Raw genomic sequence first — 20,113 nt, forward strand, 5'->3', positions numbered from 1 at the left:
ACGAGATCTTCAGTTTCTTGGCAATTTCTCGCATGGAATAGCCTTAATTTCTTAGAACAAGAATAGACTGCTGAGTTTCAGAAGAAGGTATTTGTTTCTGGCCATTTTGAGCCTGCAATCGAACCCATAAATGCTGATGCTCCAGATACTCAACTAGTCTAAAGGAGGCTAGTTTTATTGCTTCTTTAATCAACCCAACAGTTTTCAGCTGTGCTAACATAATTTCAAAAGGTTTTCTAATGATTTATTAACCTTTTAAAATTATAAACTTGGATTAGCTAACAACGTGCCATTGGAACACAGGAGTCATGGTTGCTGATAATGGGCCTCTATATGCTTATGTAGAGATTCCGTAACAAATCAGCCATTTCCAGCTACAATAGTAATTTACAACATTAACGATGTCTACACTGTACTTCTGATCAATTTGATGTTATTCTAATGGACAAAAAAAATAGCTTTTCTTTCAAAACAAGGACATTTCTAAGTGACCCAAAACTTTTGAATGTTAGTGTAGATCCTGGATGGCAGAAAACTTGGCCCCAGTGATGTACAGGGCTGTACGCACTACCCTCTGTATGCCTTACGGTCAGATGCCGAGCAGTTGCCATACCAGGTGGTGATTCAACCGGTCAGGATACTCTCAATGGTGCAGAACTTTTTGAGGATCTGGAGACCAAAGCCACATTTTTTTCAGTCTCTTGAGGGGGAAAAGGTGTCGTCGTGCCCTCTTCACAACTTTCTTGGTGTGTTTGGACCATGATAGTTTGTTGGTGATGTGGACATCAAGGAACTTAAAACTCTCGACCTGCTCCACTACAGCCCCGTCGATGTGAATTGTGGTGTGTTCAGCCTCCCTTTTCCTGTAGTCCATGATCATCTCCTTTGTCTTGCTCACGTTGAGGGAGGTTGTTGTCCTGGCACCCCACTGCCAGATCTCTGACCTCCTCCCTATAGGCTGTCTCATTGTTCTCGGTGATCAGGCCTACCACCGTTGTGTTGTCAGCAAACTTTAACGATAGTGTTGGAGTCGAGCTTGCCACGCAGTCGTGGGTGAATAGGGAGTGCAGGAGGGGATTAACCACGCACCCCTGAGGGAACCCCATGTTGAGGATCAGTGTGGCAGATCTGTAATTGCATACCCTCACCACCTGGGGGCAGCCTTTCAGGAAGTCCAGGATCCAGTTGCAGAGGGAGGTGTTTAGGGTCCTTAGTTTAGCTTTTTTGGGCACTATGGTGTTGAACGCTGAGCTGTAGTCAATGAATAGCATTCTCACAAGTCACCTACGTTGCAATCAACTTGCAATAATAGTGTTTAACATGAGTTTTGAATGACTACCTCATGTCTGTACCCCACACACATACAATTTTCTGTAAGGTCTCTCAGTCATGCAGTGAATTTCAAACACAGATTCAAACACAAAGACCAGGGAGGATTTCCAATGCCTTGCAAAGAAGGGCACCTATTGGTAGAAAAGAAAGCAGTTGCCAGAGAGAAAGGAAACCGCTCAGAGATTTAACCATAAGGCCAATGGTGACCTTTAAAACAATTAATTGAATGGCTGTGATAGGAGAAAATATTAAGGATGGATGAACAACATTGTAGTTACTCCATAATACTAACCTAAATGATAGTGAAAAGAAGTAAGCCTGTACAGAATAAAAAATATTCCAAAACATGCATCCTGTTTGCAATAAGGCACTAAAGTAAAAGTGCTAAAAATATGGCAAAGAAATTAACATTATGTCCTGAATACAAAGCATTCTGTTTTGGGGCAAATCCAAAACAACACATCACTTCATATTTTCAAGTATGGGGGTGGCTGCATCATGTTACGGGTATGCTTATCATCGAAATGGAATAGAGCTAAGCACAGACAAGAGAGGATGACCTGGTTGTCTGCTTTCCAACAATTTACTACAATAACCTAAAACACAAGGCCAAATATACACTGGAGTTGCTTACCAAGATGTTCCTGAGTGGCTTTGTTACATTTTTACTTAAATAGGCTTGAAAACCTATGGCAAGACTTGAAAATGGCTGTCTAGCAATGATCAACAACCATTTTGAATTAAAAAAAAGAATGTGCAAATATTGTACAATCCAGGTGTGCAAAGCTCTTAGACTCACAGCTGTTATTTGCAAACATTTCTAAAAACGTGTTCACTTTGTCATGGGGTATAGTGTGTAGATGGGTAAGACATTTTGAATTCAGGGTGTAGCACAACAAAATGTGGAGTAAGTCCATACTTTCTGAAGGTACTGTATACAAACCCTCCGCAAACTTGCCTTCTCCGCTGTTGGTTACAAGGTGGTACTTATTTAAATTAGGTAAGAGAATATCACAGTTAGGGTGATGTCCAATGTTTCCTCTAAGCTGTGTGTGTGCACAGGACTGCAGGGCAGAAGAAATGCCAGGCCGCGCAGAGGGGCAAGAGATTGAAGTGAGTTAGTGAGTTATTAGCCCAGGTGTAGGTCAGCAATGGGGAGTTACTGCTTCCTACAAGAGCACAAAACATGTAGGCTACATTTTAAGCTGTCTTTAAAAAGGGGCCGTGTTGTAATTTGAAACAGGCTTGAATATGCAAATAGCCAATGGGCAGAGGGGTAGCCTACAGTGTCTAATTCTCTGCATGGTAATAATAATACAATTTATTTTGTAAAGTGGTTTCTTGCATCATACAATAGAATGCAATTTAGACTAAGTAAAAAAATCATACATTTATGTCAAGCCCTTCATAATGTTAAAATGTTTTTAAAAGTCTTATGAAATGTAAGGCCTGTAATTTGCTCAGTACCCCAAAAACTTTGAGGGAGCATTGGTGATGTCACCCTAATGTCACTCTACCCTTAATAATCCTGCCTCATTGAATCTAAGTGTTTAACATGGGATGGGACCAGTAACTTTATGATCAAACTTGATCAATGTAGAAGCAACAGTCATTTTTTGTGCTTTGGTAATCATAAAATGACTGAATTAAGACAAGAGGCATAGCTGGCGAGGCGTCATCATGGCTTCATCAACACCTTTTATGGTCCCCCAGTCGAAACAGGAGAGGTCTATTAGCCCTGAGAGCAATGACAGTATCTCTGAGGAGCTGAATCACTTCAAGCCAATAGTGTGTTCGCCGTGCACCCCACCAAAGCGGCTACCTGACGGGCGAGTGATGGAACCCACAATTGTGAAGTCCACCCCACGGAACTTATTCCGCAGCCTGGAGAGGCCCACCAGCTATGAAGCCAGCCTACTATCCTCCAGGAATGGAAGCAGATAGAGGTGGACCGTCAGTCTGTCAAAGTGACCTCAAAGGGCACCTTGACCAGCCCCATAAACGTGGACCTTGTTTTCAAACCAAGCCCCATAGAGAAGGATGGCAGCCCTGCAGCTGAGCTCTAGCAGCAAATAAGGGAAAAGAACACTTGGGTAGGTGTGCAAGACCTCTGGGCAAGAGAATGAAATAACTTGTATACATAATAAACAAAGAGTGATATTTTACCAGGCCATTGGAGAGACGGCCCTCCATCAAAAACAATTCACAAAGTTTCATACTCCATTTGTACCTTTAAACGGTGAGGAGACTGTAACTGAGTGTGGGGTTTCTTCAGAGTCTGTGGTGATACCTGTATCACATTGTGGACCAACTTCAATTAATCAAAATCCAACCTTAGTCCCACACAATATAAATGACAGTGTTAGGGGTTGCAATCTTAAATCAAAGGACTCACAGGATCAGAGAAAATATTTGGACAATAGAAACGGTGCCCGGAACAAACCTACCTCAAGGAGGGGTAAGAAGAGGAGCCAGAAGACAAAACACCTGGAAGAGACCGAGTCTGGACTCAAGAGGCCAAGATCCCAGAGCCAATATGGTTTCAATATAGATTGTGCACAGGCTGACCTGTACATTCAACAGGTACAGCAAGTGAGTGAGGATAGAGAGCTAGCGTTGAATCTTCAAAGACAGTTTGACAGGGAACAGCAACAAGTAGACAAGCAAAAATGACCAGTTTTGACAAGTACTTTCTCCGGTCCTGCAGTGAAAACAGAATCGAATGCAATCCACGTAGATCAGGAAGAATTTCCAAAAGGAATGAGCACTTTCATTGCAATTATTAAATGGTTATTATTGTGCTTTTTTAAATTATTAAAACCTGCCAACTTCTTGCATACAAGAACTATACTGTTTTTGCTGACCATGTTCCAAATTCAGTGCTTTTAAAGATTAACATAGATTTAGTTTCTATGAACATGATTATTTTCTTCTCGTTTGCAGTTACTCGTGACAGAATGTAAAAACACTACATCATATATTTCTGCAGTTAATGCACTGAGAAAAAACTAAAGGATTCACGGCATGAATCATACATGACCCTGAACACAAAGATGTGTTGATTCATACTGTGCAGACACTTGAAAATCTTTGTGTTCAGGGTCATGTATGATTCTGATTCTAGCTCAGCCAAGGATGTGGACACAAGATCTAGCACTATTACTTTGTCAGATCCTTCATTCAGATTCCCATGAACCCAGAACAGTACAATCCTATTGATTATTTCATGATCCACATGTTCCTTTCTGCACCAACGATACTTTGCACTTAGCACCTCTGTGATGTTTTGGGAAACACTTGTACCATCTTAGTGCATTAGGAATGATGCATTGTTAAAACACTGGTAAAATGTAAGTTCCATTAAAGTGAAACCTTGCCCAGTTTATATCCTTTGGCTCAGCTAAAATATTTTGCACACAGGCGGTGTCCATTGGCTCCAATCGCTCTACATCTCATTGCCTTTTGTAGCAGAATTTATTTGACATAATTTGGTATTATTTTTTAGTTTAAGGTATATTCAGCGATGTGGTTTTTACCATGAACAGCTGGGTGTCTTGCGACACAGAGTTGCACTGATTATCAAATTTAAGTCATATTGATTTGTGTCTGTCAATGTTAGATAGTATTTGCCAAAGTAGTGGTTAACATTGCAGAAACCCCATCAATAAGATTTAACGATCTGACAATCTGGACAGAAAAACTGCAATGCAGGCAGCCTGAAACGTGTGGGTGTTGAGGTATACAGCCGCTCACACTCTTCGGTTGCACTGCAGCTCCTGGTCATGTCAGATTGTTGAGTTAAAGGATCAGTGTGGACAGGTTAAATATATGCAATGTGTAAACTCTGCTGTGTAAACTATTACAGTAATATTGGAAAGGGGTACAATGTTTTTTGGAGGATGATTTTCTGATCAAATTCTACCGGTCTGTTTTCTGTATAATCACACTTCTACCTCAACCCTCACTGTTGCGATTTTGCATTTCTGTCAAATGATTTATGCCCTCTTATTGACTACTACAAACTAAAATGGCTCTATGCAATGTGCATGGTACAACTTTACAAAGCTGTAGCACTGCCAAAGCTCATAGTTTTGATCTATATTAATTATAGGTTATAGTATGGTGGTAATTAGGATAACTGTTTTATGCAATATTTCTATTGGAGAATGCACATTAATATATTTCATCAGCATTGTTATTTTTCTAATCTTTGAGTTGTACTTACTATATTGTTTGAGACGCTTATTCAAAGGGCTATTATATTTGATCTGAGAAATGTCTTTCCATATTCTATTTGATTCTTGTTTTTCTGAAGATATATTTTTTCCAATGGCATATGCCAAAATATTGGCTTTAATGTCCATTACTACTTAAACGTTTAAGTATAAGATATTGCAATATTAATATGCACATTATGTACACATACTTGTATACTTTTTTGTACATACAGTTTAATAAATAATCAGATGCATATTTTAGTATTGGTGGGGAAGTTGGTGACAAATGGAAATAGGTTAGTGCCAAATGGTTGATTTCTGTCGACTGTCATACATCTGCAGTTTTTTGTTTACTTTCCTGATTTAAAGATTAGGTTATTGATTCTTTATAGTAATCAGAATGTACCACTTGTATAGCCTACATGATTCACTGACAGCGGAAACAACTTGTTCGGATCATGTCCATTCACATTCTGAAGTAACTGTGGAACACAACCCATTCAAACGGAACGGAGACCTGAAAGACTTTCATTCAAGCTCGTCTCATTTTCACTTTAAGTATGTAAAGAGGTTGGCACACACAGTTGAAGTCAGAAGTTTTTACATGCACCATAGCCAAATACATTTAAACTTTATTTTAAGTGTATGTCAGAATAAATAGCTGAGTGATTTATTTCAGCTTTTATTTCTTTCATCATATTCCCAGTGGGTCAGAAGTTTACATACTAATTGAGTGTATTGTAGCATTGCCTTTAAATTGTTCAACATGGGTAAAATGTTTTGGGTAGCCTTCCACAAGCTTCCCACAATAAATTGGGTACATTTTGGCCCATTCCTCCTGACAGAGCTGGTGTAACTGAGTCAGGTTTGTAGGCCTCCTTGCTCGCACACACTTTTTCAGTTTTGCCCAGACATGTTCTATAGGATTGAGGTCAGGGCTTTGTGATGGCTACTCCAATACCTTGACTTTGTTGTCCTTAAGCCATTTTGCCACAACTTTGGAAGTTTGCTTGGGGTCATCGTCCATTTGGAAGACCCATTTGCGACCAAAGCTTTAACTGATGTCTTGAGATGTTGCTTCAATATATCCACATAATTTTCCTTTCTCATGATGCCATTTATTTTGGGAAGTGCACCGGTCCCTCCTGCAGCAAAACACCAACCGCTTCACGGTTGGAATGGTGTTCTTCGGCTTGCAAGTCTCCCCCTTTTTCCTCCAAGCATAACAATGGTCATTATGGCCAAACAGTTCTATTTTATTTCATCAGACCATAGGACATTTCTCCAAAAAGTTTGATCTTTGTCCCCATGTGCAGTTGCAAACCGTAGCCTCGCTTTTTTATGGTGGTTTTGAGCAGCTGCTTCTTCCTTGCTGAGCGGCCTTTCAGGTTATGTTGATATAGGACTCGTTTTACTGTGGATATAGATACTTTTGTACCTGTCTCCTCCAACATCTTCACAAGGTCCTTTGCTGTTGTTCTGGGATCGGTTTGCACTTTTCGCACCAAAATACGTTCACCTCTAGGAGACACAATGCATCTCCTTCCTGAGTGTTATGACGGCTGCGTGGTTCCCATGGTGTTTATACTTGCGTACTATTGTACGTGGTACCTTCAGGCGTTTGGAAATTTAGTGGTTGAAAAATGAGTTTTATTGACTTCCGGCTTTAACTGTATGTTATTCTTTGGTTTTTTCTCTCCAGTATCTGGTATTGAAATGTGAAATGTTTGAATGCTGAATGGCTTTCCAAGACATTGATTTGACCACTCAACTCAACACAATGACAGGACAGATCATATATAATATTACAGTCATTGATTTGCATTGGATGTCATACATAAAACTCCCAAGAATTTAAATATATTAGTTGTCTTCAAATCATTAATTTTAACTTGAGTTTCTAGTTGGGGTTCAAATCAGGTTTCAAGAAGATAAATTGTCGATGTGGGCAGGGTTTATGACTTTGCGGCTTGCCCAGATTGTTAACGAACGTGAGCTGGGCGAGCTAAAATGAGGGGTTTCGATTTATCTGGCACGCATGCACGGTTCAAAGCCCACGGTGAAATCACCTCATAACAAAAGTGACTTAATTAAGCACGTGGAGTAATGTGTAGGATTATGTATATTCACATGCAAAAGTGATGTGAAGATATATTTTTATGGAAATGACATCTTGACTGTTTCTGGTTGATGCACCATGCTGCCTTGTAACAACATGACCGAGCAGCGCAGATTACTGTTCGGTTTACGAAGGGTGCTCCTCCCTCAGCACTTTTGCCCGTTCAAGTCACGGGCCAATGCCGGTGCCCCGCGATTCTGAATAATCGTATCCACCCATTGCATCCTCATTCTTTGTTTGAACGGTGGGGGTAAATAAAAACACTCAACATCGCTTCCGTAAACGTACGTCGTTCCTAGTTAGTTTGGTTGGCTGCAAAAAAATATGATTTTAGCCAATCACATTGTTCCAGGTCACTCACAGCAAATGTACAGGAAGGAAAGATGGCAGCCAGAAATGGGAAGAATGGTCTACTTGAGAAAGTAAGAATTATATTACACTAATTCATGCTACATTTTATAAGACACGGGGATCGGAAATTAAACCTGTCATGCTTGGGTATTTTTCAATAGTTGACCGCATAGCCAATATTGTATTACGCCACGACAGGCATGTCTACTAGTAACAGACAGACCGTTCATTTTGAGCTAATATTAACAGTAGTTAGCAAGCTAGTTTTACTTTCTTGAAGGCATTGGCTATACAAATAACGTGGGCTGTTTGTATGTTCTAATTTCAAGAGGAACGCAGATCTGCTTTGAAGTGAGGGAAGCTTATTGACCAGCTAGCTAACTTGGATGAGCTATGGCTAGCCTAGCATGCTACTAGCTAATATTATTCCTCGTTGATGGATTTCCAGATGTTAACACTACGCGCTGGATAGCTAGCTAGGAAACTATAGGTAGCATACAACTTCACTAGATGTATAGTTATAGTGACTAGCTACAGTAACTAGATAACCAGTAATTCTATACTGCAGTACGGTTAAATTGTTGCTATCTGGATTGCATTCATTGTAACAGTGCAATTGTTTAACATTTGGAGCCTGGTATTTTTTAGCCTGGAAACCCGACGTTCAATTGCATTAAATTCTACGTCGGGCTGTTTGAATCGGGAAAGTTTCCTCATGACCTCTACGAGCCAGAATGTTGAATACAATTCTAATTGTATGTACTTTACCAGTTGGTCCTTTTGGCGGTAGGAATGTGAGACCATATATCCACTGGAAAATAGTGCTGAGCAATATTTAAAAATGTATATTTTTAGGTCGGTTCGGTTACCCCCCCCCCCCCCCCCCCCCCCCCCCTCTCTATGTTTAAGGTTTTTTTAAAAAGCATCTGAGAATATTAAGGGAAATTCCAAAGCCAAACATGATTTTTATATATATATATATATATATATATATATACACACACACAGTGGGGAGAACAAGTATTTGAAACACTGCCTATTGTGCAGGTTTTCCTACTTATAAAGCATGTAGAGGTCTGTAACTTTTATCATAGGTACACTTCAACTGTGCGAGACGGAATCTAAAACAAAAATCCAGAAAATCACATTGTATGATTTTTTAAAAAGTAATTCATTTGCACTTTATATAAGAATTCCAGCTCTCACAGACCTGTTCGTTTTTCTTTAAGAAGCCCTCCTGTTCTCCACTCATTACCTGTATTAACTGCACCTGTTTGAACTTGTTACCTGTATAAAAGAAACCTGTCCACACACTCAATCAAACAGACTCCAACCTCTCCACAATGGCCAATACCAGAGAGGGTGTAAGGGATACAATTGTAGACCTGCACAAGGCTGGGATGGGCTACAGGACAATAGGCAAGCAGCTTGGTGAGAAGGCAACAACTGTTGGTGCAATTATTAGAAAATGGAATCACCCTCTGTCTGGGGCTCCATGCAAGATCTCACCTCGTGGAGCATCAATGATCATGAGGATGGTGAGGGATCGGCCCAGAACTACACGGCAGGACCTGGTCAATGACCTGAAGAGAGCTGGGACCACCGTCTCAAAGAAAACCATTAGTAACACACTACACCATCATGGATTAAAATCCTGCAGATCACACAAGGTCCCCCTTCTCAAGCCAGTGCATGTCCAGGCCTGTCTGAAGTTTGCCAATGACCATCTGGATGATCCAGAGGAGGAATGGGAGAAGGTCATGTGGTCTGAGACAAAAATAGAGCTTTTTGGTCTAAACTCCACTCGCTGTGTTTGGAGGAAGAAGAAGGATGAGTACAACCCCAAGAACTCCATCCCAACGGTGAAGCATGGAGGTGGAAACATCATTCTTTGGGGATGCTTTTCTTCAAAGGGGACAGGACGACTGCACCGTATTTGAGGGGAGGATGGATGGGGCCATGTATCGCGAGATCTTGACCAACAACCTCCTTCCCTCAGTAATAGCATTGAGGATGGGTCGTGGCTGGTTCTTCCAGCATGACAACGACCCGAAACACACAGCCAGGGCAACTAAGGAGTGGTTCCGTAAGAAGCATCTCAAGGTCCTGGAGTGGCCTAGCCAGTCTCCAGACCTGAACCCAATAGAAAATCTTTGGAGGGAGCTGAAAGTCCGTATTGCCCAGCGACAGCCCCGAAACCTGAAGGATCTGGAGAAGGTCTGTATGGAGAAGTGGGCCAAAATCCCTGCTGCAGTGTGTGCAAACCTGGTCAAGAACTACAGGAAACATATGATCTCTGTAATTGCAAACAAAGGTACCAAATATTAAGTTCTGCTTTTCTGATGTATCAAATACTTATGTCATGCAATAAAATGCAAATGAATTACTTAAAAATCATACAATGAGATTTTCTGGATTTTTGTTTTAGATTCCATCTCTTACAGTTGAAGTGTACCTATGATAAAAATTACAGACCTCTACATGCTTTGTAAGTAGGAAACACTGCCAATTTTGCAGGTTATCAAATACTTGTTCTCTCCACTGTATATTTTTAAACAGATGTGGGTACCCCTTCAAATGAGTGGATTTGGCTATTTCAGCCACACCCGTTAATGACAGGTGTATAAAATTGAGTGCACAGCCATGCAATCTCCATAGACAAACGTTGGCAGTAGAATGGCCTTACTGAAGAGCTCAGTGACTTTAAATGTGGCACCGTCATAGGATGGCAGGTACCCTAGTGGTTGAAGCGTTGGACTCATAACCGAAAGGTTGCAAGATCTAATCCCGAGCTGACAAGGTAAAAAAATCTGTCGTTCTGAACAAGGCAGATAACCCACTGTTCCTAGGCAGTCATTGAAAATAAGAATTTGTTCTTAACTGACTTGCCTAGTTCAGTAAAGGTATAAAAAAAAAAGTTCATCAAATTTCTGCCATGCTAGAGCTGCCCGGTCAACATTTTGTGCTGTTATTGTGAAGTGGAAACGTCTATAAGCAACAATGGCTCCGCCGCAAAGTGGTAAGCCACACAAGCTAACAGAACAGTACCGCTGAAGTGTGGCGTGTAAAAATTGTCTTTGGTTGGAACAAACTACTGAGTTCCAAACTGCCTCTGGAAGCAACACAATCACTGTTAGTTGGAGCTTGATGAAATGGGGTTCTATTCCCAAACATCTGCGCACAAGCCTAAGATCAACATGCGCAATGACAAGCGTCAGCAGGAGTGGTGTAAAGCTTGCTGCAATTGGACTCTAGAGCAGTGGAAACGTGTTCTCTGGAGCGATAAATCCCGCTTCACCATCTGGATGGACGAAAACACCATCTGTGTTTGGCGGATGCCAGGAAAACTCTGCCTGCCCAATGCACAGTGGCAACTGTAAAGTTTGGTGGAGGAAGAATAATGCTCAGGGCTGTCTTTCACGGTTTGGGCTAGGCCCCTTAGTTCCAGTGAAAGGGATCTTAACGCTACAACGTACAATGATATTCTAGACGATTCTTTGTGTCCAACTTTGTGGCAACAGTTTGGGTAAGGCCCTTTCCTGTTTCAGCACAACATTGCCCCCGTGCATAAATCGAGGTCCATACAGAAATGGTTTGTTGAGATCAGTGTGGAAGACCTTGACTGGCCTGCACAGAGCCCTGACCTCAACTCCATTGAACACTTTTGGGACGAATTGGTGGCTGACTGCGAGCCAGGTCTAATCGGCTAACATCAGTGCCCAACCCAACCAATGATCTTGTGGCTGATTGGAAGCAAGTCCCCATAGCAATATTCCAACAGCTAGTGGAAAGCCTTCCCAGAAGAATGGCGGCTGTTACAGCAGCAAAGGGAGGACCAACTCCATATTAATGCCCATGATTTTGGGATGAGATGTTTGAAGAGCAGGTGTCCACATACTTTTGGTGATGTAGTGAACAAAACATTGAAAATATTTAATTATCTTTTTCTGGTCCACATAGGGTAGACATCAATCGCAAAATAGAATATGACTGTGAAATAATAAAATATTTGGTGTATATTATTTAGACTTACATTCCTGTATTATTTTTCGTTCTTTAGTCAACTCTTTGCTGTCTGGCATTTGGCTGCTACAGCCTGAGCAATGTTCTCTGTGCTCCCCATACTGTTCTGTAGGTATCAACAACTAGATTCAGCCGCAGGCCTTTCTTTTTTTGAGCGGATGGTCGGGTGGCCGGAACATAATTACAAATTTTTTTGACTGCAAATTGACTGCAAGAAGCTCAAACAGATGTTTAACTAAAACAATCATTTTAAACCTTGCTTACAGATTTGCTGTATACGATCACATTTGTCTCTGTGTGTGAATACTTAGGAATAGATTTCTTGAATTAAAATTACTTGGAGCTGATTTTCTGGTGTTATTAGTCTCGTGTACAACAGAGTGGGGGGAAAAAAGTGCACTACCGTTAAGTTTGGGGACACTTAGAAATGTCCTTGTTTTTGAAAGAAAAGCAAAAAAATTATTGTCCATTTAAAATAACACCAAATTGATCAAAAATAGTGTAGACATTGTTAATGTTATAAATGACTTGTAGCTGGAAACGGCAGATTTTTTATGGATATCTACATCGATGTACAGAGGCCCATTATCAGCAACCATGACTCCTGTGTTCCAATGTCATATTGTTAGCAAATTTATTGATAATTAGAAAACCCTTTTGCAATTATGTTAGCACAGCTGAAAACTGTTGTGCTAATTAAAGAAGCAATAAAACTGGCCTTCTTTAGAGTAGTTGAGTATTTGGAGCATCGGCATTTGTGGGTTCGATTACAGGCTCGGGCCCTGGTGCACAACTGAGCAAGAGGACAAGTACATTAGAGTGTCTAGTTTTGAGAAGACGCCTCACAAGTCCTCAACTGGCAGCTTCATTAAATAGTACCGCAAAACACCAGTCTCAATGTCAACCATGAAGAGACGGCTCTGGGATGCTGGCCTTCTAGGCAGAGTTGCATAAAAGAAAAGAAGCCATATCTCAGACCGGCCAATAAAAAGAAAAGATTAAGATGATCAAAAGAACACAACTGGACAGAGGAACTCTGCCTGAAGGCCAGCATCCCGGAGTCGCCTCTTCACTACTAAAGACGCCAATAATGCGAGACTTGCTTGGGCCAAGAAACACGAGCACTGGACATTAGACCTTTTGGAAATATGTCCTTTGGTCTGAGGAGTCCAATTTTTTTTTTGTTCCAACCACAGAGTAGGTAAACGAATGCGCTCCGCATGTGTGGTTCCCACCTTGAAGCATGGAGGTGTGGGGGTGCTTTGCTGGTGACACTGTCACTGATTTATTTAGAATTCAAGGCACACTTAACCAGCATGGCTACCACATCATTCTGCAGCGATACGCCATCCCATCTGGTTTCCCACTGTTTAAGAGTTGGACCGCAGATTGAAGGAAAAACCGCCAACAAGTGCTCAGCATAACTCTTTCAAAACTGTTGGAAAAGCTTTCCAGGTGAAAGAATGGCAAGTGTGCAAAGCTGCCATCAAGGCAAAGGGTGGCTACTTTGACGAATATGAAATATATTTTGAACGAGTCACATGACACCGGGGAGGGAAAATGGCTAATTGGGCCCAATTTGGACATTTTCACTTAGGGGTGTACTCACTTTTGTTGCAAGTGGTTTAGACATTAATGGCTGTGCGTTGAGTTATTTTGAGGGGACTGCAAATTTACACTGTTATACAAGCTGTACACTCACTACATTGTAGCAAAGTAAACATTTTTCAGTGTTCTCACATGAAAAGATATACTCAAATATTTACAAAAATGTGAGGGGTGTACTCACTTTTGTGATATACTGTTTATAGATATGTGTGTATATATATATCTCTGTGCCGAAAGGCCCCAGAGTCTGCAACACCACCAAGCAAGCGGCACCATGATGACCAAGGAGCTCTCCAAACAAGTCAGGGACAAAGTTGTGGAGAAGTACAGATCAGGGTTGGGTTATAAAAAAAATATTAAACATTAAATCCATTATTTAAAAAAATGGAACGAATATGGCACCACAACAAACCTGCCAAGACACTGCCGCCCACCAAAACTCATGGACCAGGCAAGGAGGGCATTAATCAGAGGCAACAAAGAGACCAAAGATGACCCTGAAGGAGCTGCAAAAGCTCCACAGCGGAGATTGGAGTATATGTCCATAGGACCACTTTAACGGGATTTCAGCAGTAAGAAGTTAGTGGGAAAAAATAAGCAAACACGTTTGGTGTTTGCCAAAAGGCATGTGGGAGACTCTCCAAACATATGGAAGAAGGTATTCTGGTCAGATAAGACTAAAATTGAGCTTTTTGGCCATCAAGGAAAACTGTCTGGTGCAAACCCAACACCTCTCGTCACCCCGAGAACACCATCCCCACAGTGAAGCGTTTTTGGCAACATCATGCTGTGGGGATGTTTTTAATCGGCAGGGACTGGGAAACTGGTCAGAATTGAAGGCATGATGATGCATGGCGCTAAATACAGGGAAATTCTCAAGGGAAACCTGTTCCAGAGATTTGAGACTGGGATGGAGGTTCACATTCCAGCAGGACAATGACCCTAAGCATACTGCTAAAGCAACACTCGAGTGTTTTAGGGGGAAACATTTAAATGTCCTGCAATGGCCTAGTCAAAGCCCAGATCACAATCCAATTCAGAATCTGTGTTATAACTTAACCTGTCTAGGACTGGACAACAGCCAATGAGGGCGCCAAATACAAATCAACAGAAATCTCACAAGGCACCATTTTAAAGATACAATTCTCATTCATCCAGCCACGGTGTATGATTTCAAAAATACTTTACAGCGAAAGCACCACAAACGATTATGTTAGGTCACCACCAAGCCACAGAAAAACCCAGCCATTTTCCAGCCAAAGAGAGGAGTCACAAAAAGCACAAATAGAGGGAAAATGAATCACTAACCTTTGATCTTCATCAGATGACACTCATATAGACTTCATGTTACACAATACATGTGGAAGCCTTAGGAAGTGCAATCGGACCAAATTTATACTGTCTTGGATAGGCAAAGACTTGAAAGCCTACAAACCTCAGATTTCCCACTTCCGGTTTGGATTTTTTTCTCGTGTTTTTGCCTGCCATATGAGTTCTGTTATACTCAGACATCATTCAAACAGTTTTAGAAACTTCAGAGTGTTTTCTATCCAATACTAATAATAATATGCATATATTAGCATCTGGGACCTGAGTAGGAGGCAGTTGGGAACGCTATTCATCCAAAAGTGAAAATGCTGCCCCCTATCCCAAAGAAGTTAAAAGATTGCTGTACACCAGCAGAACCCATCCAACTTGAAGGAGCTGGAGCAGTTTTGCCTTTGAAGAATGGGCAAAAATCCCAGTGGCTAGATGTGCCAAGCTTATAGATACATACCCCAAGAGACTTGCAGCTGTAATTGCTTCAAAAGGTGGCTCTACAAAGTATTGACTTTGGAGGGGGTGAATAGTTATGTTCTATAGTCAAGTTCTCTTTTGTCGTTTGTTTCACAAATATTTTGCATCTTCAAAGTGGTAGGCCTTTTGTGTAAATCAAATACTTTTTTATTTTGAAGGCTAACCACAAAGTCCACTGTTGTGGCTAATCCTTATTGTGGCTAGCTTCACAGATGGTCCGACCACCGTTAATCAAAGAACTGTCTCATAAATTAGGGTTATTTTAGAGGATGACACCTAGCTATGTAGTTGGCTAACTATAGCTACTGAAACAAATTGTCATTTTGGAGGAAGAACATTGTTTGCATCCATGAGCTAGCTAGCTTTTTTTTATGACCAGCACTGCAGGTGTGCGAGACAACTTTACCAGCATCATAGCATTCGTTTCAATGAATTGTTGTGACGTATGAAATACGAGTGGATAGTGTAATCGATGTGTAATAACTACGTGAGAAATTAATGAATGCGTTAAATTAGAATGTGTCGTGCAGTCATATTCAGGTCTTGATTGGTCAACAAGCTTAATTGACACATCAAATAGTGTTATTTGACACGTTAGAGTATCTTTTTTTGACACCCAAAGACCCAAACGGCGTTCCATAGCAAAGACCAAACGGCGTTCCATAGAAATCCTGGTTGAGAATGAAACGACTGATCAAACTAACAACAAAACAGCACAGCAAGTAAGTAAAATAAATCGGTTTTGATTGTTTTAATGGTAATAAGGACATATGTAAATTCCAACGAAGTAACCTTTTATTTAGCTAGGTAAGTCGGTTAACAAATTCTTATTTATAATGACGGCCTACCCTGGCCAAACCCGGACGACTACCCTGTGCACCGTCCTATAGGACTCCCAATCACGACCGGATGTGATACAGCCTGGTTTCGAACCAGGGACTGTAGTGATGCCTCTTGCACTGAGATGCAGTGCCTTAGATGTGTGTGTAAACTATTTACCTGTACTAGAATGCATAAAATGCCACTAAAATTAAGTATCGTGTTTGTTTGTTTTTTGCATGGAAAATATTAGGTTTCGGCTAAAAATCTGTGCATCATTAGTTTGAAGTGACTCAAAATCTATTGATTTGCATGTCCGATTCAAATCTTTTAGTTTTCATGCAGTCTGAACAGTCACAAGGCACATGGAATCTGACCTGATTCCTGGCCATGTGACTTGTCTTTATTTGCCCTCAAGTGGTATTTAGACTTAATTCAGCATACCTTGTTGATTGCTAGCTACTCTGACTTTTTGTCAAGAACATGTGGTAGCTAACAAGCTAGTTAATTGTTTACAAACAAATATAGTGAATAGAAAGCAAGTTGCAGAAAGCAAAACAGCTACCTATGCTAGGACTTGTTTTGAAAGTTGGATCATCTTATATATATCCATCCTATGATTTTGAACATTCAAAGCAAATGGGAAACACAAACACCACCACCAATCAGCCTACACCAATGTGAGCACACACACCCCTCATTACTTTGACAAATAGCATAGCCTTGTCAGCAAATGACTGCTGTCTGAACGAACACACACATCTGATTTGGTCACTTGTAAATTGATGTTTGGACAGTCAGTCCAAAATATATTTGAAAAACAAAACTGATTTTGAGCATTAAGGCCTGCAGTGTGAACAAGGCGTAATTGTCATCTAACATGCCCCTGCAATAGGAGTTTGCTAACTATCAAGAACTGTGTTGCTCATACTATTGACCATTGTCATTTGTTTTCAGTGGAGGATTGATGAGAAACCTGTGAAGATTGACAAATGGGATGGTGCAGCTGTCAAGAATTCTCTTGATGATGCAGCGAAGAAGGTTTGCATACAGTACAATGAGGGGGAAAATGTACACAGACAAATTAGCTGATTTCCAGTCTCTTGTATGGTTTTGACATTTTACATCTGTTATGATCATATTTTTCCAACATTCATCAGGTGCTCTTGGAGAAGTATGGTTATGCCGAGAACTTCAATCTCGTAGATGGACGTCTCCTAATTTGCACAATCTCCTGCCTCTTCGCCATCGTAGCTTTAATTTGGGACTTCCTTCATCCATTCCCTGAGTCCAAGCCAGTCCTGGCAATCTGTGTTATATCATATCCTTTTAAGGGAAAAAATAATTAAACTACTGCTTTGTCACAGTAGAAGACATGCATAAAGATGGCATAAGTGCCTACAGTTTGAGGTAATTTACTACTACGACCACCGACATGATTCCTCGTTACACCTACCACTGTGCAATACGCCCATCTACATGGTCCAACTAAAGTTAGCAAATATTAATTGTGGGAAGTGTGTGGAGGAATGATGGCAGTGTTGATTGTGCTAAATGATGTCAAACTGTGCCATCGTTGTGCACGTAAACTTTATTTTATGTCATTTAATTTCTAGTTTGGTCACTTGTAGCTAACACAGCACAGCCTAACATGCCTTATTGCTTTTATAAAACAATTCATCCAACTGTGGATATTGCTTTAAAGGCCTCTACAGTTGATTTATTTTATGTCCACTTGTGCATTTTGACATTTACAGACTGATGATAACATGTTTTTGATGAGTTATTATTACCCTATTTTACATTTATCACGGCTTACATGCTGACCACACCGCTCACGTGTGGTCCACACTCCAGTCCAGTTGGTAGTGGTAATGTCCCACTACCACTATGCAGTTGGTTGCCAACAAAATTAATTCAGAAGAAGAAGCCTGAAGGAGGAGAGAGAACCAGAAACAAACTTGCACCCTTTAATCTGTGGATTAATTGTCAGAGTAGAGGACCTTGTGTATTTCAGGTAAAATAACCAAAATGTGGGTGGACAAAATGAACGTGTGCGATATCACACGTGAACATGTGCGCGGTCTGGTCAGCATGTTAGTAACTTAATTGTCCTTCTGAAAATGTCCGTTATTGGATTCTGGAATTAATATATCCATGTTTTCCCTAACGGATCCTTACGTATTTCATAATGATGGGCTTTCTAACCTTATACACCTCCTACCAAGAGAAGAACATCTTCCTCGTTTCTGTCCAGAAAGATCCCGCAGGCATGGACCTTGACCACACCTGGCAGCTTTCATCTAGTCTGAAAAGGTACTTTTTTGGGGGGGGGGGATTTACCTTTTTATGCATTATTTTGTTGTTGGTACTATCACGTTTTCTGAGAGATGATGCCTGGTAATGTTTTTAATTTATCTTGATATTGAAAAGTCCTGCCTAGCAAATTTGTTTGCTTGTTTTAATTTTCAAGTGTTAACAGTGTGTGGTGTTGTGACTTCGACTCTCTGCAGGTTTGATGACCAGTACACACTAAGAGTGTCCTTCACAGATGGGAAGTCCAAACACACACGGGAGCAAGAGATCACAAAGTCTGTGGGGGCTTTCTTTGACGGGAATGGAACGCTGGTCATGGACCAGTTTGAAAAGTGTGTGTCAAAACTCCATAATACCTTGGCCACTGAAAAGAAGACAAAATAATAATGATCAGACCGTTACAATGCTGCACCACACCGGCATGAACTGCAGTAGAGCACACTGGTATTCTACAATCCTGGGTGCATTTGGATTAGTTAGACAGATGGTTGTTATAAAAGTCTGCACGCCAGCATTTGTTGTCTTGTTATAATTGTCCAATAAATTTGAGGGTTGTCATTACATTTCCCCCCTATGTTTACCTTTTATACAGGTTTCATCTAGACATTGCTTTTGAGGACCCTTAGGACAACTTAACAAAACTTGATCGGTGCAAAAAAATGTCTTCTCCCTTGAATGGCTGTTAAAAATTAAGAGATTGGTCTTCTTTGACTTTTCTTCCCCAGATTTTATGCTTTAGGACAAAGCCTTACGTAATGCGTGCAGTGACCGACCGGATAATTTTTGTTGGAAATTATGTTAAATTGTTCTGAAAGCCTTATTCAACTGCTGTCCTTTTAAAAGCTTTGCAATTCTACATGTATGTATTTTTTTTTTAATGGATTTTGTTACCATAAGGCTTTATAGGGCAAAATAAATAATCTGGAGGGACTGTATCCATACATTTCGTAGTGTCGCCGCCATGCCTCCCTTCAGTACATGGTTTGTTGGACGTATTTCTTTAAATTTGGAATCTGTTTAGGTGGAACTGCCATGTCCTTTTGCGATATTACAACAAAGACATTACTTCAAATAATTTGTTTTTTTCCCCCCTCCAGATATTGCACATTACTGCATGTGTGATAGCACAGCAGAGTATGTACTGCAATTTTATTTTTCATTATGTTGCTGGATGCTCATCTCCTTTTCAAAAATAATAAAAGGCCTAGGGGTGATCAGTGGCACTGTTTCACCTTTTGCGGCTCCGCTTTAAAGCAGGGATAATTGTTTTGATGTACATGTTTTTGTCAACGGTTTGAAAATGAAATGATATTGATCAGTTATCCTCACTCGAATGCATGACCATTTTAGATATTTAATTTATATTGTGAAGGTTGGATGATATTCCTGGATAGTTAATTTCTCTGTAGTATGACTTTAAAAGTGGGGTACAGAGACGTTGCCATTTTTGTCTGTAGGTTTTTGGCTTTAGCAACCTTTATTGTATGTAGCTGTTCATATAAGTTTCAAATAAAGTTAGAAGGCATTTTTA

General features: G+C 40.6%; 1 protein-coding gene across 2 annotated transcripts; it reads left to right on the top strand.

The window, feature by feature from the left end:
- The first annotated feature begins 7,957 nt into the window (after positions 1 to 7,957).
- spcs2 (signal peptidase complex subunit 2) lies at positions 7,958 to 20,113 on the top strand. Of its 2 annotated transcripts, none has more exons than XM_020507562.2 (5): positions 7,958 to 8,090; positions 17,224 to 17,307; positions 17,427 to 17,587; positions 18,448 to 18,582; positions 18,780 to 20,113. In XM_020507562.2, the coding sequence occupies exons 1-5, from the start codon at positions 8,052 to 8,054 to the stop codon at positions 18,964 to 18,966; spliced, it is 606 nt and encodes a 201-aa protein (XP_020363151.1). In that variant the 5' UTR covers positions 7,958 to 8,051; the 3' UTR covers positions 18,967 to 20,113. The 2 variants fall into 2 exon arrangements, with proteins under 2 accessions (XP_020363151.1, XP_031652028.1); XM_031796168.1 differs by having other exon boundaries at positions 7,967 to 8,090; positions 17,227 to 17,307; positions 18,780 to 19,641.

The sequence above is a fragment of the Oncorhynchus kisutch genome, linkage group LG18, assembly GCF_002021735.2.
Source record: "Oncorhynchus kisutch isolate 150728-3 linkage group LG18, Okis_V2, whole genome shotgun sequence".
In the NCBI taxonomy this organism is placed as follows: Eukaryota; Metazoa; Chordata; class Actinopteri; order Salmoniformes; family Salmonidae; genus Oncorhynchus; species Oncorhynchus kisutch.